Source organism: Mirounga leonina, unplaced genomic scaffold (genome assembly GCF_011800145.1).
Source record: "Mirounga leonina isolate KUSES-001 unplaced genomic scaffold, KU_Mleo_1.0 Mir_95, whole genome shotgun sequence".
NCBI lineage: Eukaryota > Metazoa > Chordata > Mammalia > Carnivora > Phocidae > Mirounga > Mirounga leonina.
This window is the reverse complement of record NW_023270865.1, coordinates 5,661,329-5,684,025: the sequence shown is the minus strand read 5'-3', so window position 1 is coordinate 5,684,025 and position 22,697 is coordinate 5,661,329. Positions and strand designations below refer to the sequence as shown.

The 22,697-nt window shown below is 38.9% G+C and overlaps 1 protein-coding gene across 1 annotated transcript in view; it reads right to left on the bottom strand.

Moving 5' to 3' along the window:
- ADCY2 (adenylate cyclase 2) overlaps positions 1-22,697 on the bottom strand; it is a 388,609-nt gene that overhangs the window by 70,501 nt on the left and 295,411 nt on the right. Inside the window, exons 13-14 of the mRNA XM_034998852.1 lie at positions 17,218-17,287; positions 15,240-15,337 (exon numbers count right to left, since the gene is read on the bottom strand). Of these exons, the coding sequence (XP_034854743.1) occupies positions 15,240-15,337; positions 17,218-17,287 (168 nt within the window). The remainder of the gene's footprint in view (positions 1-15,239; positions 15,338-17,217; positions 17,288-22,697) is intronic.

Sequence of the window (22,697 nt, the reverse complement as noted above, 5' to 3'; positions counted from 1 at the left end):
CCAGAGACACTGGGGAGACAGAAGAACTGGCCCAGAGAACAGAGCGGCAACGCTGAATATGGATGCATGGAAGGGTCAGATGCAACTCAGCAACACATGTGCACAGCTGTGAGTCCACAGTGACAGAAACAAAGCAGATAACCAGTGCCTGAGGCCGTCATGATGGGAAGGTTCCACTCAGTGCACACTCTCAAATACCTCCTCTCTAACGGGATAATTTACACATCAAGCAAGGTCAACAAAAGCCTGACTTCAAACCCAAACGTGAGCCTGACTCGGTGATGCACTGGGCACTGAGTTATCTGCTAGAGTGATTCCCAGGGCTTTCAAATGCCTAGCCAGATAATGACATTTGTTCACATTTTATGAGTAACACTAAGTCTCTGCTAGAAGGGTGTATATACACCAAATACATCTAGCCCCATGCTAGGCTGTATGTAATGTCACAGACAAGTAAGATGTCATACCTGTTTTGAGCTGCTTACAGTGCAGTGGAGGTAAGCACCATATGTCCTTACCTCCCCTATCTAGAATATCCTGCTTTCAGACAGCACTCCAGGACTCAGTCTCTGGTCAGAAGCTACCAGTCTCACATCTCCCTAACACATAATCTCAGAGCCTCCTGCTTAGCCAGGCAGTGAGGGGGGAGGGGAGTGTGCAACAGTCAACACCTCAGAGGAATGGAGGCCTCTTGGCACTCTTGTGACTGAAGTGGGACACAGTAACTCATCTGCTGATTTTGTGTTTGCCGTCTTTCCCACCCAGTTTTACAGGAGAGCTCTGATGGGCTTGCTCTGATTCTGTGCTGCCTGGTTCCTTTCTGGTATCAAGGTAATGTTAGCTTCATAAGGTTGAGTTCAGAAACATTACATCTTTTTCTTAGGTCTGAAACTGTTTAAATAACACATCAATGGTCTCTTCTAGAAGGTTTGGTAAATGTCAACTGTAAAACCATCTGATGATAGTGATGGTCATAAGACAACGATGGTAAACGATGGTGATGGTGATGACATGGATGGTGTGATGGTGATGGTGGTGATGGTGATGGATGATGGTGATGATCATGGTGAGGACATGATGATACAAGATGGTGCTGATATGAAGATCGTTTACTCTGTGCCGAGTACTGTTCTAAATGCTTTATATGCAGAATTCACTTAATCCTCACCATAATCATGGATAGTAGTTACTATCATTACTTCATTTTACCAAGGAGAAACAGAGGCCCAGAGAAGCTGAATAACTTGCCTAAAGTCATACCTCTATTAAGTGGTGTGGCCAAGGATTTATGTCCATTCAGTTGTATTCCTGACCCAGATTTGGTTTTTAGGAGTAGATGTGTCACATTTCTGCCTTGTTTACTGGCTTTATTTCTTGAGTCAATTTTGATAATTTTCCTGGAAAATTTAGATTTAGATTTTCAAATGTGAAATATTCTACATAATATTCTTTTAATTTTAAAAGTCTCCATTTTTGAGGCATCGTTTTCTTGACCTTAATGTCCTTTTTCTTTTTCTCTCTAGATCAGACTTTTGAAGCTGTGCGTGTTTGCTGATCTTTACAATGAATGAGCTTTTGGCTTATTATTAAGGTCTATGCTTTCTGATGGTTTTCTATATAATTAGTTTCTGATTTAAATTTTAACAATTGCTTCCTCTTTCTTTACACAAACTTATATTACTTTTTTCTTGTTATTTATTGCCAATCTTTTATATTTTCTAATAAATGCATTTAAGGACATAAATATTCCTATAACTACTGCTTTAGCCAAATCCTACAGTTTTTGACTTGTAGTTACTCATTGTTGTTCTTCTCTAAAAAGCCTATAATTTCAATTTCCATTTCCTTTTAATACAAGAGTTACTCAGAAGTCTAATTTATAAATTCCACAAGAAGATTATTTTTGGTCTGCCCCTGTTATTTCTAATTTCATTAGATTTGACCAGAGATTGCAGCCTCTATTATTTCTACTTTGACAATTTATTTTTCTTCTAGGATGTGATGAACATGATTTACTTCTGTTGTGTCTTACGGATTTCTAAAAATGTTATCTATTTCCTTTCACTGGAAACAAAGCATGTTCCCTAAATATGTCTGTTGTCAGAGCCGGATGAGTTAGTCAAATTCCCAGTGGGTTGACTTAATGGTTCAATTTGGTCTGTCAATTTTAGAACATATTAATATTTCCGGCTAGGATTGTGGGTTTGTCAATATATCTGAACATTCTAATTGCTTCTCTTTATTTCAAAGGGATGCTGGAGTGCATGAAGATTTACAATTGCTAAGTCTTCTTGGTGACTGCACCATTATGCAAGTCTTTCTATTTCTTGTGCTGAATGCCTTCCACTTGATTCCATGTTGTCAGAAGTTTTTATTCCTACAGCTTTCTTTTTCCTGTAAACTGTTTCCTGGAATAGCTGTTTTCCATCCTTTATTTTTCACCTCTTGTCTTTTAATTTTAGTGAGATCTCCTGTACCTAGTACAGAGGTAGCCTTTGGTTTTAGCCTCAATCTGAGCTGCTTTCCATGAATAGGACATTTTAATCCACTCAAAATTATGAAATTTGACAATATTTGGCCAGATCCTTCCATCTTATTTTCTTAAAATGTTCAGTAGAATTCACAAAGAAATCACTGTAGGGGGAAGTTTTCTTTGTAGGAATGTTTAGAAAATCAAATTTAATAAATTTAATAGATATACACCCATTAAAATTTTCTATCCCATTATGTTGCTGTTTTGGTAGGGTTGCTTTTCAATGAATTTTCCCCTTTTAAGTAAATTGTAAATCTTTTTGGTCTGGAGTAATTTGTAATATTCCATATTTTATCCATTAATGTATGTAGGACCTGTAGTGAATCTTCTTTTATTCCTTATGTCCTTATGTTAGTTTGGGTGCTCTGTGATTCTGTGATTATCTCTCTTTCTTGATCAGTCTTGCTAGTGGTTTAGGAATTTTTAAACTTGTTCAAAGAACCAACTTTTGCTTTGTTAATTTTCTGTATTGGTTGTTCTCTATTTTCTGGATTTCTTCCTTCGTTAGTATTTATTACCTTCTACTTGATTTGCCCATCTTTTCCTGGCTTCCTAAGTTGAAACTTCAACAACAAATTTTAACCCTTTCTTCTTTTCTAATATAAACATTTTAAAGCCACAAATTTCTCCCTAAATTACTGCTTTAAGCTACATCCCACACCTTTGGGTAGGTTATATTTTGATATTCAAAATATTTTCTAATTTCTCCTGTGATTTTTTTATTTGACTCATAGGTTATTCAAAAGCATGTAGTCTAATGCTGAAATATTTAGGGATACTTTAGATATTCTGCTCTTCTTCATTTCTATTTTGATTTTGGTGTGGTTAGACATCACACTGTAAGATTTTTTTTTATCTTTTCAAATTCATTTCAATCTTTTCAAATTTGTCAAGATGCTTCTATGGCCTAGTATATTTTGCCCATGTTCCATGTGCAGTTTAAAGTCACATGTATTTTTTTAACTCTTTTTTTTTATTATGTTATGTTAATCACCATACAATTACATTAGTTTTTGATGTAGTGTTCCATGATTCATTGTTTGCATATAACACCCAGTGCTCCATGCAGAATGTGCCCTCTTTAATACCCATCACCAGGCTAACCCATCCTCCCACCCTCCTCCCCTCTAGAACCCTCAGTTTGTTTTTCAGAGTCCATAGTCTCTCATGGTTCATCTCCCCCTCCGATTTCACCCCCTTCATTCTTCCCCTCCTGCTATCTTCTTCTTCTGTACCTCTGAAGCAAATAATACATTATATGTTAAAAAAAAATCACATGTATTTTACAGCTGGGTTAATGTTCTATGATCAGTTTCAAGAAGTAGATAATCTTGCTCATATTTGCTATATCCTTATTTATATAGTAAGGCATGCAAAAGGGATATTAAAAGTCTACTTATGATTGTAGATTTATCAAACTCTTTGGTTTTAATATTTTTTCCTTTAATGTATTTCATAGTTCTGTTTTAGGCTTTATGCACATTTCATCATTCTATATTTTCTGATGATTTGCCTCTTTCATCATTATTCAATGTCTCTGTCAATACTTCTTTCCCTCATGTCTACTTTGATATTACTATATGTGCAGTAACCTTGTCATGTTGTTTAGATGATACATGTTTTCTATCCTTTAAATTCCATCCCCTTTTGTACTTAAAATGCATCCGTTGGGGGTGCCTGGGTGGCTCAGCTGGTTAAGCATCTGCCTTCGGCTCAGGTCATGATATCAGGGTCCTGGGATCGAGCCCTGCGTCAGGCTCCCTGTTCAGCAGGGATTCTGCTTCTCTCTCCCCTCTGCCCCTTCCCCCTGCTTTTGCTCTCCCTCTCTTTCTCACAAATAAATAAATAAAATCTTAAAAAAAATAAAATGCATCCCTTATGTTATTGATAATGCTGCTATAAACACTGGGGTGCATGTGTCCTTTTGAATCTGTATTTTTGTGTTCTTTGGGTAAATACCCAGTAGTGCAATTGCTGGGTCATAGGGTCATTCTATTTTTAACTTTTTGAGGAACCTCCACACTGTGTTGAATAGTGGCTGCCCCCATTTGCATTCCCACCAACAGTGTAAGAATGTTAGTAAAGGGCCCAAACATCCATTGACCGATGGATGAATAAAGAAGATACAGAATGTGTGTGTGTATATACACTATACACACACACACACACACACAGAGTGAAATATTACTCAGCCATCAAAAGAATGAAATCCTGCCATTTGCAATGATGCAGAGGGAGCTGGAGTGTATTATACTAAGTGAAGTAAGTCAGTCAGAGAAAGACAAATACTGTATGATTTCACTCATATGTGGAATTTAAGAAACAAAACAGGTGAACGTAGGGGAAGGGAAGGAAAAATAAAATAAGATAAAAACAGAGAGGGAGGCAAACCATAAGAAACTCTTAACTATAGGGAACAAATTGAGGGTTGCTGGAGGGGCGGTGGGTAGGGGGATGGGGTAACTGGGTGATGAGCATTAAGGAGGGGATGTGATGTGATGAGCACTAGGTATTATATGCAACTGATGAATCACTAAATTCTGCCACTGAATCTAACAATACACTATATGACAACTAAATTGAATTTAAATACTAAAAAAAGTAAGTTAGGACACAAACTATCAGACATGACTCAGGAAGAAATACAAAATCTAAATAGACCTATAAAAGAGGCTGAATCAGTAATTAAAACAAAATCTAAACCAAAAATTACTTGCAAAGAAAAGCTCACACCCAAATGGCTTCACTGGTGAATTCTACAAAACATGTAAAGCAGAATTTTAACTACTTTTTCACAAACTTTTCTAGAAAATGAAATGGATGGAACAGTTCCTAACTGGTTCTGTAAGGCCAGGATCACCCTCATACCAACACCAGAAAAGGATACCATAAAAAAACAAAACTGAATCCAGTGTCTGTTATAAATATAGATGCAGGAACCTTGACAAACTATTACAAAACCAAATCTAGTCACATATCAAAAGGATTATATAACATGACAAAGCGGGATTTATCTGAGAAATGCAAGGTTGGTATAATATCTGAAAATCAATTAATATATAATACACTATATTAATAAAGGAAAAGAAACCCATATGACCATCTCAATAGCTGTAGAAAAAGCCTTAGACAAAATCTGACACCCTTTTATTATATAAACACTTAACAAACTAAAATTAAAAGGGGATTTCCTTTATCCTAATAAAGGCATACATGAAAAACCCACAGGTCACATTACATTTAATGGTTAAATACTGAATGTTGTCCTCCTAAGATCCTGAACAAGATTATACATGTGCTGTGGCTACTTCTATTGAAATTACACCACAGTTTCTAGTCGAGAAAATTAGGCAAGAAATTGCAATAAAAGACATCACACTGGAAAGGAAGGAGTAAAATTACCTCTATTTGTAGATGATTGGGTATCTAGAGCATTACGTCCACAACCTGAGATTCAGACCCAGAGTGGCTCAAACCCATGACTGTCCAGTGCTCAAGTTCATAGCACACTGGTATTCGTGTTCAGATGGATGTACCTCTCATCCCAGGGAACAAGAAAAACCATGAGCCAAAGTAATGGCCGGCCAAAAGCTTTTAATTATAACCATTTATCCAACCTGCTCTATCAAGACCATGTTCAGGCTCATTAAGCATACCAAGATGTTTGTGTAAAATATCAATTTTAATTAACATTCTAGTTGCAAAGCTGTTTCTTTTTAACACACAAGCATAATTGATCTATATACTCACTGAAAAGCAAACTTGACTCTTCCCTGTCATGAGGGGAGAACAACTACACATTTTTTAGTGATAATTTTTGACTTTGGCACTTTAATCAAGTGTATTGTTACAATATATGGAATAGGCTGATTTGAGACAAGTTCCTTTCTCCTGTTTTTTTTTCCCAGTCAATTTATTGCTTACAGGTGGTCCTGACTTGGATGAGGAAGCACATTTGCAGGCAGGAAAAATCCAGCAGAAATATACATCCACTGTCCCGCAAACGTCTGAAAGTTATATTAATTATAAACTGTTTTTGTGGGTAAATAATGGTATCTTTACCTAAAATTCTATTTAATGTGATGACGTCCATGTCCCTCCTCCCTCTCTGCGCTCACCTCCTCCCCCCCAAGAAAGATGCAGATTAACACTCTGTTCACACCAGTTACATGGTGTTCCGCAAGGATAAGAACTCAGGGAAGAAGGCTTTTCTTTTAACTGTAAGTTAGCATGCAGTCATAAAAACCCCTTTATCTCTCTTTTTTTAAGTGACAGGTGATAGAAATTCAAAATGAAAGGGAATTTGGTAAAAAAAAAAATCAAAAGCTGAAAAGGAGAAGGATATTTAAATATTCATCGCTGTTACAGATCACAGTAGCCTTTCTCTGATAACAGGACTTAGGAGCTTTGGGTTGTTCTGGCCACTTGAAGGTCCTGTGATGTGGCAAAAGGGAGAAGGAACTGTATTTGGCAGAGTAAAAAGCCCCCACTCCACAGCAACAATAAGGGCTGAAGATTTGAAGTTTCAGACAGATTATTCCTGCAGAAAGGCCCACAGTCTTCTCTTTCTACACTTATTTCTTAGGTGAGGTCATTCCAACCGATGGATTTAAAAATTACCTATGTGCTGGGTTTTCCAAATTATGACCCCACCCCTAGCTCCTCCATGAACCCGAGACTCACACACTCCCTCCCTCCATGAAGCTCCACCACCTGGATGTCTAAGATGCATACGCATGTCTTTGATGTCCAGAACTGAGCCCTTGATTCACGGCCCTCCCCTCCTGCTCCTTCTAAGGATTCTCCCTCCCTGTAAATAGCAACCCCATTTTCCTAACTGTTCAGGCCGAACACCAAAACCAACACCAACATAAAGAACCCACAGAACTCAGCTTTCTCTTATTGCTCATGTCTCCATCCTTCTTCTTGAGATACTCCAGCAGTTACCACCTGCTCTGCTACTCCGGTACCAACCATCACCTTACCTGGTCTTCCTATTTCTAACCCTCTTCCCCTGCACAGCAGCAAGAACAATGCTTCTAAACATACCCAGATCATATCCTCAGCTGAGAACCTTCCAGGCCTCCCTGTCACACTCAGCGTCAGACCCAACGTTCTCCTAATAGCTTGGGAGGGCCAACATCTGCCCTCCCATTACTCCTCAGACTCCATCCTCTACAGCTCTCACCTGGCTCGCTCTGCTCCCACCACCCTGGTTCCTTGAACACACTGTGGTTCCCATCATCTGGAATGTTCTTCTGCCAGATAGCCACATAATTCCCATTTCGATTCATTTGGGCCTCTGCTTCAATGTCACTTAATTAGTGATGCTTTCCCTGTTCACCCTCATCTGAAATACTACCTTCCATCGCTCCCAGAGTATCCTATTCTGTCTTACTTTTTGTTAAAGATTATCACCACTGAATTATTATATGTGTATTTGTTTATTACATTATTGTTGTGCTTCCTAACAGAATGTAAGTTATATGAGAGAAAGAGCATTTTGGGGGTTGCTGATGCTTTCCTCACATCTCTAGTGATGCTTGGTATATGACAGCTCAATAAACAGCTACAGAATCATTCCACATGTAACTGGGTGCATGTATGTGCTTCTACCCCGAATTTCTATTTCTTTTTTTTTTTTTAAAGATTTTATTTATTTATTTGACAGAGAGAGAAGAGCAGGGGGAGCAGCAGAGGGAGAGGGAGAAACAGGCTCTCTGCAGAGCAGAGAGCCCGACGTGGGACTCGATCCCATGACCCTGAGATCATGACCTGAGCCGAAGGCAGACGCTTAACTGACTGAGCCACCCAGGCGCCCCATGAATCTCTATTTCTATAACAAATGCTCAGAATATATCCCTAGGTATAAAGTAAAGGCCCATGGCCTGTTTTAGTAAGTGAAAACATGCTCAGCTCCATTTTTATTGTTATGGTTCCTGAAATCTTACCATACCACTGACATACAGCTAAATGCAACACAAATCAGTTTTCATTCCTGGAGAGAATACTGGTTTTCATGAATTCCATTTTTTCATGACAGCATTTTTAGATAGGCACCCTGTTATACAGACTGAAGATTACTACTTCTAGGCTCCCTTGGAGCCAAGTTCCCACATGTGACTAAGATCCGTCTTGGGTTTTACACCAAAGTGTCATGACATAGCTTCTGGGAAGTTTCCTCAAGAGATGGCAGTTATGAATGCTTTCTGCCCTCTGCTTCTGGGTCTGTTCTTCCATCCTGTTGCTCTGAATGTGGATGTTGCCATCTTAGAGAAGGAAGATAAGGGGCAAAGTCTAATGAAAGTATGGAAGTGTGCTGGTGGGATCCAGGTCCCCCAAAGAATCCAAAGGACCAGAGTATCATACTGTAACCTTTGGTCTTTGAATAATGGGGAAAAACTAAACTGCTAACTTACATTCAAGCTACTAACTAAGGAGGCATTTCCTTACTTTCTGATGACCTGAATCCACAGCTGGCTGTTGTTGATCTCAGTAAAAGCTATAAGGCTCATTTATCTTGGACAGTGAGAATTATCTCCTCCTTTTCTTCCCCCTCCCTCCTCCCTCTTTCTCTCTCTCTCTTTCCTTCCTTCTTTCCTTGTTTCATTCTTTCCCCTAAAATTCATACCCACTCACAGGGAGTAACTTACTTTCATAGTATCCAATATTTGGGCCCACCAATTTGGTAGCCCCTCAAAAGAAAACTGCCTCCATAATAGTTAGTTTTCTATCATTTGTGTTTAGAAAATCAAGTCTACTTTCAATGGACATGAATGATTCCATCATTAAATTTCTTCTATTTTTTTCTCCTTTCTGGAGATAAAATCAAAATGAAAGTGGCTCTTTTGAAATGAGTATTAAAGAATTAATGAGCATTGATTATTCAAATGAGTAATGGAATAAGTATCAAAGAATTTCAGGAGAAACAGTAGATTTCACATATGTAAGATTATAATTTTTTTTAAAGATTTTATTTATTTATTTGAAGAGAGAGACACAGCGAGAGAGGGAACACAAGCAGGGGGAGTGGCAGAGGGAGAAGCAGGCTTCCCGCCGAGCAGGGAGCCCGATGCGGGGCTCGATCCCAGGTCCCTGGGATCATGACCTGAGCCGAAGGCAGACGCTTAACAACTGAGCCACCCAGGCGCCCCTGTAAGATTATAATTTGCTATTAATTTTGCTTAAGTAACATATCATTATTCTTAATTTAACTTGGGCTATTAAAACACATGATATTTAACTAAATTTTATTAGGAAAAAAATCACTCTTATTGTAACAATTGCCCATGCCTGGTTTAATATACTTAGTTTGGCAGACAATATGAATAAAACCACTAAGAATTCCAAAAACAATTCAGGCTTGATCATTTTTGGTCTTTGAAGGTAGCTCACATTTCTCATAAAGTTATAGTACAAGGCAGACAGAAGCAAGAGAACGAGCCTAAAAAGAGGATTCAACTGATAATTTAATTACAACTATTCAGATTCTGAGACTAGAGCTAGATTCAAGATTATGTGCCAAGTAGGGATGACATTTGGCCCTCTTTTAGGCAAACCCTTCCCCTTATTGCTCCTTTCGAGGTCATGAATTCTTCTATTATTAGTTATTCATGCACTCATTCATTCATTCATCCACTTATTCATCATTTTTCTCCTTTTCCCAAAAAATGTGTGGCAGTTTCCCCAAAAGAAAACAAGCAAAACAAGAGGTCAGCACATTAAAAAGAAGTGAGAAGTGAGAAACATCATTATCCCAATGAAAATGCTTCATAAAGTATAACAATATTATTATTTTTAAATAGATGAGCTCATGAGAAGAGAAAATACTACATACACAGAGGGTATTCACAAGCAGAATGGGAGGGGTATCAATGCAAACCAGTCCAGGAGGAACCAGGGGCGGATCCATGCCTTGGAGTGTGAGATTTAATGTTTATGCAAGGTAGGATGCTGTCAGGCACTTCATTAATGGGAAATTGGAATTGGCTCTTGAATAAAGTCAGAAGCCATAAACTGCTGGCCTACCAAGAAACAGGAAACCTAAAACCTATGCCCAGCAGTCTGATAATTTTCAGGGAAGTTGACTAACTAGAGCGATGAATGGAAACAGAGTCATCCTGAAATGAGATGCCCCAATCTTGCTCCATGCTAAGGGGTTAGTCAAATTCACATGACCTGTTTAGTGAAGGGACCCTGACCTTGACCTGAAGTTAACAAAATACTTTGATTTGAACTGGTGAATCCCAGAGACAACTGGCAGAGACAGACTGAAAAATATATCATAGTAATGCCTTCAAAACTCAGAGGATGTGAAATCACCACAGACCCAAACCCTTGATGCTGGTGAGCTCACAGTTAAAATTACATATAACCCAAGGAGACGTGCCACCATGAGTCAACAGAGAGACCCCACAGCAGAATTCATGCATTTATACACCCTAATAACAGAATGAAGTAAGTGCTATTTTCATAAAATATTTTTATACAATTTCATACAATTCATTTATTATGCTAATAAAGGAAAGAAAAAATGGAATCCTTAGCTATAAAATATGGAATTACAAAAAATTCAGATTTTAAAAAGAACCCAATAGATGTCTTAGAGATAAGTAATCATTGAAATTATATACTCAATGTGGATGAGGGATTCACCAGAATGAATGCAGCACAGAGAAATAAAGAGGTGTAAGGTTTGAGGAAAAATTGTAAGACCTGGAACACAGAATGAACAGCACAATATACAATTAATAAGATTTCAAGGAGGAAAAAGTAAAGAAAGAAGGAATATATAAGGTGATAATGTGAATTTGCCAATATGAATCTTCAGACTAAAAATCACACCTAGGCACTTAGGTAAAGAAGAACAAATACACATGGGGAAAGGGTATACTGAAATCCCAGGGGGAAAAAAGCACCCGTGGTGGAAAGACAAATTATCTAGAAAGAAATATAATGGGATTGGGGGCGCCTGGGTGGCTCAGTTGTTAAGTGTCTGCCTTCGCCTCACGTCATGATTCTGGGGTCCTGGGATCGAGCCCCACATCGGGCTCCCTGCTCGGTGGGAAGCCTGCTTCTCCCTCTCCCACTCCCCCTGCTTGTGTTCCTCCTCTCACTATCTCACTCTCTGTCAAATAAAGAAACAAAATCTTAAAAAAAGTTTAAAAAATTAAAAAAAAGGAAATATAATGGGTTTGATAGAAGACATATCATTCGCAGCAACAGATGATGAATTGATGGGCTATCACCATCCTAATACTAAGAGAAAATAGAGTTAAACATAGGATTTTATACTCAGTTAAACTATTATCCAAGAGCCCATGTGAAATAAGGCAGATAAAAATACTTTAACATATAAAGAAAAAAATAGGAGCTATTGCTACTCACAGACCCTCAATGAAAGAACTAATAAATGATAGTCATCAGCAAGAAGGGAATAAACTTGAAGGAATAATTTTTTAAAAGATGGTGAAATAAACAAGGGGATTAAGAGTATACTGGGTGAGCACTGAGAAATGTATAGAACTGCTGAATGATTATACTGTATACCTGAAACTCACATGACACTGTAAGTTAATTATGCTTTAATAAAAAAAATTGATAAATAAATCAGTAAAGAACAAGAATAAATCTAAATAAATGCTGATTGTAATTACCATCTGGAACAGAAGTCCTAAGAAAAGTTATAGGGAGATATAATGATTAACTTCAGAATATTTTAATACTATATATATAGTTATATACATATGTAGTTATGTAAGTACATATATTTATATATGTATGTTATATATACCACTGTGTGTGTGTGTGTGTGTGTTTATATATAGAGAGAGTATGCGTGCACACGAGGAGGAGAGAGGAAGAGAGATCCTGACTAGTAAAGGAAAAGAAAAGATTAGAGAATACTGGATCAATCCTTTCGAAGTTAGGAAGTGGGAAGGTGCACCAAGAAAAGCAAGGTAATTGAAACATAAGAGGGAAGAAGTGAGTCCATACATCAGTAACAAAATCTAATACAAATGGAATCAAATCACATTAATGTAGAAAAATATCAGATCAAATAAATAAAAAAAATAAATAAAAATAGATGCTGTTTACAGGAGGTATACCAAAACAACAATGGCTTCAAGAGCCCAGAAACATATCTACAGGAAGTGTGACTCAGGATTAAATTTGTACCGTCTGGATTGTATGCGCACAAATGTTTATTAGATCATGCTCTGTACTTCGCTGTATCTTTGAAATACTTCACAAGAAGAACTATTTACAAAGGAAAAGAAACAGGAGGACATTACCATGAAAAAAATGAAGGAAGAGGACATTATAATACAACATAATATAATATAAATGTAATATGAAGCAAGCACAGAAAGTTCTGGTCTCAACTCTTTCCATCAGAGGTGTCCGCAGACCTACTCTGAGCTCTGTCACTGCCAACACAAGGAGGGTAGTGCAACCAGCACAGAATTCACAATGTTCATGCTCAAAATCAACTTGTTGCTCAAGAGAAACACACTACTAATTGGTGATGATGCCTAAGAGAATGAACTTGGATGGGTCCTCTTAAAGATACAACACACGGAAGAAAGATAAGAAAATAAAAGCAAAGACAGAAGACATCTCCCTGATGTTTTCTGAAAAGTGTAATCTTATGAATTATTTGTCTTGGTCCCTGGAAATTTTTGGCTTCTCTGGCATCATCTTTCGAAATGTCCTAGTAGTGGAATTACTGGATCATATGGTAATTCTATTTTTAATTTTTTAAGGAAACTCCAAACTGTTTTCCACAGTGGCAACAACAATTTGCATTCCCACCAACAGTGTATGTAATTTGAAAAGATATACACACCCCTATGTTTATTGCATTATTATTTACAATAGCCAAGATATCCATTGGTAGATGACTGGATAGAAAAAGTTGTGATATACCTATACAATGGAATATTACTTAGCCATAAAAAAGAACGAAATCTTGCCATTTGTGACCACTTGGATGGACCTAGAGGCTAAGTAAAAAAACTCAGAGAAAAACAAATACCATACGACTTCACTCATATGTAGAATTTAAGAAACAAGAGAAAGAAAAAAAGAGACAAAAAAACAGACTCTTAAATACAGAGAACAAAATGGTGGTTGCCAAGGGGATACAGGTGGGTGGATGAGGGAAATAGATAAGGGGAATTAAGAGTACACTTATTGTGATGAGCACTGAGTAATGCAGAGAATTTCTGAATCAGTATGTTGTGCACCCAAAGCTAGTAGAACACTGTATGTTAATTATACTTGAATAGAATAAAATAAATGTATAGCATAAAAAAGAAATATTGTGCATAGTAGTAAAATGGATGATTTGAAAAAAGAGTTCTAGTCACTTTCTTCTCTCCTAATTCCTTCTGATGGGTGATAATCCCTGTCTTAATTATGATGTAGAAAATATAAAAATGGTCATCCAATAGGAAGATGCAGAAAAATAAGTGAATTTATCCACCTAAGAGCAATAATAAGGGCCCACTTCCCTTGGTAATTGTTTCACTTACATAACTTTTTTAATGCCCTTTGGCTCTATCAGTTGGTAAGCTTTGTGTGTGCAGGCAAATCTACGGGGGGGAGGAGAAGTTTACTGGGAACCTCTTCTAAAAGGGGGCAGATAGCTTGGGAATGAACATGTGTGAGCTATACTGTGACTTGTTACTTCTACAAATGCCTTTGTGTTGCTTCGTGCCCAGAAGAACATCCTTTGGAGTGCAGAGGGGAAAGGCAGACCATTTCTGTCTAGCTGGCTCAACACCTTCATGAGACAAAATGCAACCCAACCCCAGCAATTCAAGTTTTGCACAAATGCTGCTGAAGTTAAATGCAAACACACAACTAGATCCTACTAGGTTGAAAATGGTTGCTTTGGCCTTTACAAAATATTGATAAAAGCAAAGAAGATTTGTCTTAAAAGTTTCTTTCTATATCCCCAATTGTTGAGAAAAGGACAAGAGTTTTGTTTTCTTCTTTTCCCTTAGACTATAGAATGAGAAAGAATCCATTACTTTAAAGAAAGTCAGTTGACTTCTATCGCGCTCATGAAGAAGGTATGAGAGAGAGAGGCAATCTAGCAATCCCAGAGTGACTGGATTTTCACGCAGAGATGGGACTAGGAGTCCACCCCGAAGTGTGCAAGTGTGAAATCCGGCTTCCTCAGTTTCTCCCCTCTGAATCCAGGTCTCTCCTGGGAAGGGTGAGCTAGACTAGACCATGACCTATTACAATCAGAAAGGTGGCAAGAGCAGACTTAAGGGAGAAGAAGGTGAAATCAGAAGAGATGGCTATGTGCAGTGTGCCCAGAGCAGGTTACGTCCTTTCAATACACAACATTCTTTGCTTATTAGAAAAAACATCTAGATTTTTTGCTCTTTATGGGTAGTTTTTTGGGCTGCATTTCTTCCACTGGGCACCAGAGTAATACAGAAATCGGAGTCAGAGGGTTAAATTTATTTTGTTAAAAACCCTATAAGGTGAATCAATATGTCCACATTGAAAAGGCAATATTATTGTAAACTAAGCATGACACACGGGAGCCACTTAATTTCACAGATACTGAATGAACTGGCCCTCCCCTGTTATATGACCCTTCTGTTTGGAAATCTGCACTCTCTTCTATCCTTTATTATAACTGGGCTCCTATAGAGAGATACAGTGGAGAGCCATAGGTACTTACTTTGGTAATACTAGAATCTGCACAACGAAGATGCAGAAGAATATGAGACATGCGCAGGTCACGTAGTACTTAAACGCTGGCAGGGCGGTGGCTCGGTACTGAGGGGACAAGAAGGAAACCATGAGTGCTGTTCTCCAAGGAAGTGGCTGGAACCGTCAGCCATCAGCCTACCCGTACCTACGTCCTGCATCATGAATTCTTAAGTCACAGATGTGGCAAAAAACAAGCTAAAGACAATGGCTGCTCATCTCGCAATGAGCGCTTCCTCCCTCCAAACGAGCTATGAAAGAGTTTCTTCCCAAAACCATTTTTATGAGTCTAACTGTTCTGAAACCCACTTCAAGGCAACTGGGTCAGTCCAGCAAGGAGAGAGAGCAGTGGACCAGAGGGACAAGGGACTGAAGTCATGGCAGCAGCATGAGCCACGCAGGTGCGCTGGTCCCCTTGTGGGTCTGATGTCCACAGCTACGTGGGGAAAGCAGATGACTATCCATAGAGTTTCCTTTTGAAGAGTAGTTAGGAAATGCAATTTCCTCATTTTATTTATTGATTTTAGTCTTTTCTGTTATTATTCATCTCAATGCTCCATTGAGTAGTTAAGTACGGTAGTAAGGAAATTTATAAGACAGAGAAGGCCAATGGGCTTTGCTCTGGGTCTCTGATCATTCTGTGGGCTTACGGACCTGGCTGATGGTCACCAGAAAAGCAGGCTGGGGATGGGTGGACAGAAGGTGGGCTTAACTCCCAATGGTGTCTAAAATTTGCCTTGAAGTTGGCCCTACAAATATGAAATACCAGGGGACTGTCAGCAAAAGTTGCATTTTAAAAGGATGATCACCTTCTGCTTACTTGAATATTTTTTTGGTGAATTTTGTGGCTTGATGGCCAGGATAATTCGCATTCTAGTGAAGAAGCTATATTTACATAATTGCAGAAATGTGATTATATTCTATGCATTCAATTGCACTCTTATCTTTTACCTTCTTCTGGGCTTTCTGTCAAGATATGAATTGGAATTTCCTTGCGGTATTAATAAAGGAAATCGATTTCTATCAAGCAGGAATCATTTAACATTTAAAGAATAAATAACCATCAGGACCTGTTGAAGTTATTCGAGGATAAAATGTTCAATAATAATGATCAGTTACATCAAACGTCCATTTGGTAAACTGTCTGAGGTCAGCATGTTGACTTAGAAGCAGGCGATTGATCTCATTGGCCACTAACACTAAAGAAAGTCTGGGTACAACTATAAAATCCAACCCTGATGGATTCTGGATATTCTTTTCAATATCCGTAAAACAATGAACTGAATTTTCTCAAGAGCATTTTAAAACCAGTGCTGTGACTTTGGCCATTAATATAGTAGCTTTTGTTCAAACTAAGCCTGTAATTATATAGTTGGATGATAAAAAATTTTCTCTCCCTTATTCCTTTTTCTAGATCAACACAAAACAAAAGGCAAATATGATAAAACTGACCTAGAAGAGTGGTTGCTTTTTCGGCAATAATTACTTAAATCGTTTTAGCAAATCTGCGTTAAGCATGTCAAGCCCAAATATTTGCTCATTTATTTGCACTTATCATAGCTCTTACTTCAGGGGTCGCAATGTGAAACTATTTAGGTGCAATAAATACTGAGAAGTTTGCGGTTTCTAATTCTCCCAAACAGATGTTGAATGTAAATCTCCTATTTTTGTTAAAAAATTAAAATGATTTATGTAAGAAACTGCAAATTTATCCTTTTTTTCTTGACTTCTTGAAGGATTTTGTTTTCTTTGAAAAACTTTTTCTAAGAAAATAGGCCATCAGGAAAGCCAGTTATGAGCTCCTGCCCCCTCCCCTTAGCCCTGGATCTCAGACCTGCTGCAGATGCCATCCCCACCAGGAGTGCTGAGCAGGGTGACTGGCCAGCCAGTGACTCAGATTTTTAAAAACTCACACTTCAGAAAAAAGATTGGGGAAAAAAGTAGCTTACTTCTTTTTCTAGTATTTTATTGTAGAACAGGAGTGAGATTCTCTGAATGTCTTCAGACTTGAGCCACTGCCTGGAAATAAAAAAGAGACATCATAAAACCAAACTTCCAATCAATGATTTGAAACTTTAAAAAAAATCATGTGCATTCTTCTTTTTTATTGTAAACCATCCAAAATTGGAGATTTAAAAAAATGCGTAATACCAAATAACTGGGTATGGAATCTAGGACTAAAATAAGGTGTGCAAATATAATATTGCTATTCACACATGACCCTCCTTGGGAAATTAGCTATTACAAACCAGTTGTCATACCAAATTGAAACTCACGCTCCCAAAATTAAATAACTAGGGAAATAAGTCATCAAAAGGATTCAAGTTCAGCAGTAAATTTATTCCCTGATGTTTTACTGAAGTCACATGGTAGGTTCATCCCCTGAAAAATATGGTTCATAGAGAAGCACCATTTTTCTTAGCTTATAGCAAGGAATACATCAGAGCATCAAAACCATTTAGAGTATCCTCCAAGTTCTGGGAGAGAAGATCCTGCTTCTTTCACACTTACTGAAAATATATTTATTGTCATGACTTACATTTCTATAAAGTAAAAAATTTTGCTTGAATGCATTTTAAAAAATGGGTAAAAATACTAATACAATAAACAATCAGTTCAGACCACTAACGTAGCATGTTGATGCAAATGTAAACACTCTTGTGTAATACAAACATTCCCTCAGATGTTGAAAAATAAATAAAAATGATATGAAGGTATGCGTTCTTACACACTGACTTTTAGAAATCGGTTTTAAGAAGGCAGCTGAAATAAACAAAGAGCTTAGGGACAGAACTTTTCCCTAGGGCACCTGGGTGGCTCAGTTGGTTAAGCGTCTGCCTTTGGCTCAGGTCATGATCTTGGGAGTTCCGGGATCGAGTCCCACATCGGGCTCCCTGCTCAGCAGGGAATCTGCTTCTCCCTCTGCCCTTCACCCTGCTTGTGCTCTCTCTCGCTCGCTCTCTGTCTCTCAAATAAATAATAATTATATATATATAAAGAACCTTTCTCTAGAACATTGTATAACTTGCAAGTGGAACAGCGACACCTGATATACGTAAGCCCCAACCAGTTGGGCACAATCCCATACCCAGTAACAAAGTACATGCACGTTTGATGACATAAAGATGAATGAAATAGAAAGATACACACTCTTACATTCATGAGTATAGGAGTACAAGGATAAATTGAAATCTATGTATCAAGAAAAAAAATCTAGAGATAAATACCAACAAAATATATTACCAGGTGCTTTGGGTCATTACACTGAGGAATCTACATTTCTATTTTCCTACTTCTCTTAAATAAATACTTCTTTTTTTTTTTAAATAAATACTTCTATAATAAAAAATAACCTGAGTTATATATGTATATGCATTAGATATGTGTATATAAAATGTGTATATATGTATATATCTACAAGTGTTTATAACCATATATCTACATCTATTTCTTTTAAGATTTTATTTATTTATTTGACAGAAAGAGAGAAAGAAGCAGAGGGAGAAGGAGAAAGTCTCCCCTATGTGCAGGGAACCTGATGTGGGACTCGATCCCAGGACCCGAGGATCATGACCTGAGTCGAAGGCAGATGCTTAACCGACTGAGCCACCCAGGCGTCCCTAGCTACATCTATTTCTATACCTATATATCAATATACAGGGAGAGAGAGTATGTATATATATACTAATATATATATATATATTTTTTTTTAGGACATGAGACATAAAATTATGTTTTATATAGATTTCTAAAAATATGTTAAATCTGTTCAAACAATTATCAATTCACATGAATTTCTTAATGCGGTACTTTTCCAGCCCATTGGTCAGATGTCTATGGATTTTTGACTCCCTGAGGTTTATTTGGGAGATAGGGATTTGAGGATCCAGGAAAGAAGGCCAAGTCAACTGTTACACTTGACCTTGTAATGGGTAAGTACAGCTACCTACTGGTATTGGATCAGGGTCTCGAAATTGACACTGATATTTCCCATCGGGGCTAATGACAAGTTAACCCAGGAGAACAGCACATTGGAGGGCGGACTACCTGGCCTACCTGGACGGCCCTGTGCCCAGAACCTCGTACTGCATGTGCGTCATGATGAGCTGGACTATCCCATAAATCTATACTACAGACAGAGCGCTTTCAACAGAGGCATGGAAGTCAGTGATGTATTCTAGTATGACTGCCATTTAAAATGAGAGCTATAAAAATACTTTTTGGTTCAAGGTTCGAAGCTTTAGGTATCAGGGACATAAATTTTTCTTGGTATTTCTTATTTCTGTACCAGCTGCAGAAATGTGGTATTGTCCTGTTTGATGTAACTGGAGAAATCAAAGGTTGGTGAACAGCCAAAAGAGCAGAAGATAAAATCTGAGATAAATTTTAACCATATTCATTTTCAAAACTGTGTACTTGTTATGAATATCACACTATGAATAATGTATGCAGGTAACTTATTCAAAACAGTTTTTTTCCCCTTTATTGAGAAAGAAAAATCTAATTTCAAAATGCCCCTGGGTAATCTAAGATTGGACATAAACTAAGAGTGAAACTTATGAAGTAGAAGTAAAAGCATCTCCACATCAATTAGCAGAGCCCCATGCCCAGTGTGGGTCTCAGTCACCTGCCTGTGTCCTGCAGGGAGACAGAAAGTGCTCGAGACCAGCTCTCACTTCCCTGTGTCCCCAGCACTTAACACTGACTTTCCTTAGCCTGGAGCACTGGGTTCTTCCGACCTTTTCCTCAGGAGGAAGGAGAGTATATCCTCCCCACAGGCTTCACCATTCGTAGGTTCTCGGAGATGGATCAGTGCCCTTCACTGATTTGCAGGAAACTCAGACATTTATAAACCGGATTTGGATATTTGGAATAGGAAAGACTAGTGGGGGCTGATCTGGTCAAATATTTTTGGGAACTGGAACTAAAGAGGGGCAAAGAAGGGAAGAGGAAGGAGGGTACAGGAAGGAACGTGTGTGTTACTTACGGTGTCCTGACATCGTTCCTGACCCAGGTGGCAATGGGATGAAGAAAATCAACCCCACCGCTGGGCTATACAAAGAGTGATCCTCTACTGATTTATCCCAAGTTTTTTGTTTTTGTTTTTTTGTGCGAGGCCCAGGTCCAGCAAAGGAAATTCTAAACAAGATCCTGACTTGTGTGAGGGGAATGTACACCCACATCCTTACTCAGAATTATTCTGGAATGGAAGAATGTAGGTTCTTACAGCAAAGAGGACACTAAAATAGAGAGAAGACCACTTTCCTGCTGTTACGGCCTGAAGGTCTACATCCCCCCAATTCGTATGTAGAAGGCCTAATCCCCAGCGTGGCTGCATCTGGAGATGGGGCCTCTACAGAGATAATCAGAGTTAAATGGGGTCATAAGGGTGGGGCCGTGATGGGAAGGAATGAATGTCCTTATAACAAGAGGCACCAGAGGCCCAGCCTCAAGCAAAGGCCCTGTGAACACAGCGGGAAGGCTTCTGTGAATCAAGGACAGAGCTCTCACCAGCACCCGACCGTGCCGGCACCCTGATCTTGGGCCTCCAGCCTCCGGAACTATGAGAAGTAAATGTCTGTGGTTTCAGCCCCAGTCTGGGGTCTTCTGCCACGGCGGCCCCAGTGAACTAATACACCTGTCTGGGCAGTATCGAACCTGAAGGCTTCAGTGGCCTTGACTGTGCCCTCAGGCCCTGGGGCATTTGGGAAAGATGGTATTCCCGCACAAGTGGTCTCTCCGTGTGGAAGACCCACCTTCCTCAGCCCTGGGGCCTGAGATCCTCCGGTCGATCTGTCCTGCACTCGGGCATTCGCTCTGTCCATCATACATATTTAATCTTGGGCGCACGATCTTCTCACCTCGCCTACCCGGACTAAGTCAGAATCCCAGGCACCTTGCCCTGAGCATGTGTGTGGCGGTTTCTCTTCTCTCCTCAGGGCTTTGAGAGGTGCCACTGTGCCTTGTGTCTTGGATGCCAAGCACGTGCTGCCCCAGCTTAGCCCTTCCCACAGTGCCCGTGAAGGGAGTAGATGAACACAGACACGGACACTTGCATCTGAATCTCCGTTTCCTGTCCAGGAAACAACAGAAGGGTGCATCAAGACTGGAGTCCTCATTGACTCCTCCAGAGGAAATTCAAAGATCAGAAGGACACCAGATGCAGGAACAAGAGGAGGTAATGAGTCAGGCCAAACAGAATGGGAGGGAAGCTAATTAAGAAATATATGCAAAGTAGCTTCCATTTCAACAATTTCACTTCTGACTTCTGAGGACAGCATGACATTTCTCCCTGTTTCATTTCTGAAATGTGTTGGGAAAATTACAACTCAAGTGGTTACACCAGCATTAAACATTACCTTAGAATAAAGCTACACGAAAGCATGAAGGTGTTCACTCAACACGCATTTGAATACGAAATGATATAGTACAGACAATCCGAAAGCCACCTCTACAAAAATAAAGCCAAGCCCGTGATTATGCTTTCTAGTGAATCCTTCAGTAGGAACCCTCGAAAAGGGGGACACAAAGGTCTTTTACGAAAGTAGAGGTCCTGCAGGAAGGCATGCTGAGGCTGACTTTATACACGGGCTTTCTATTATTACCGTAACTATTGTAATCAGCTAACTTTGTCAGGAACAAGGCGTTCCCTTTCTTCTGATGTGTGTTTTATTCTGGTGGGTCCCAGAGTAGTAGGTGTGATTTCCTCTGGCTGAATGAACATATCCTTGCACCCATCCCACATGCAATCATACTCTTCCCTAAGTTTTGGCTGCCAACTGATTCCAGATAAGCAAGTTTCTTGGTTTGTGATGTGTTGAGGTTTCGAGTGGGGCAGAGATGAAGTTGATTTTTATACTGCTTTAGGGCCTGGCAAAGCAGAGCATTTGTCTGGGCGCCACTGGTGTGTCCTGAGTGCTCCATGACAGGTGGAAGACTTTCTCTATTTGGGCCACGCAAAGGGGCTCTAGACAGGGGCTAATGGAACATGCCAGCAGCGTATGTGAATTGCAGTTCTAGCCCAGCCAAGATACTTGATTGTGTATCCACGCAATCACACACACCATATACACTTACATATATGCTCGTGTGATTCTTTCATAAGTCATGTAAATATTCTAAAACGACTGTAAGGAACAATCTAGAAAAGGCACATAGTTTTCAAAGCTGTGTAACATAATTTTGGAAGCAGGGAATTCAGGTGAAAACATTCATACTTTCCGTGAGTCAACTTCCGTGATAAAAGTCAAATAGTCTGGTTTCCGTAAGGATGGAAACTTTTTCATTAAGGCTTTTCATTTGGACATACTGATGTGTTTGCTACAAGTTAAATTAACAAACACTCACTGAGTGTCTAATGGGCACCAGGCACCATACAGTCATCTATCTGCTGCCCTCTAGGAGATTCAGCCATGACACATGGACCTAA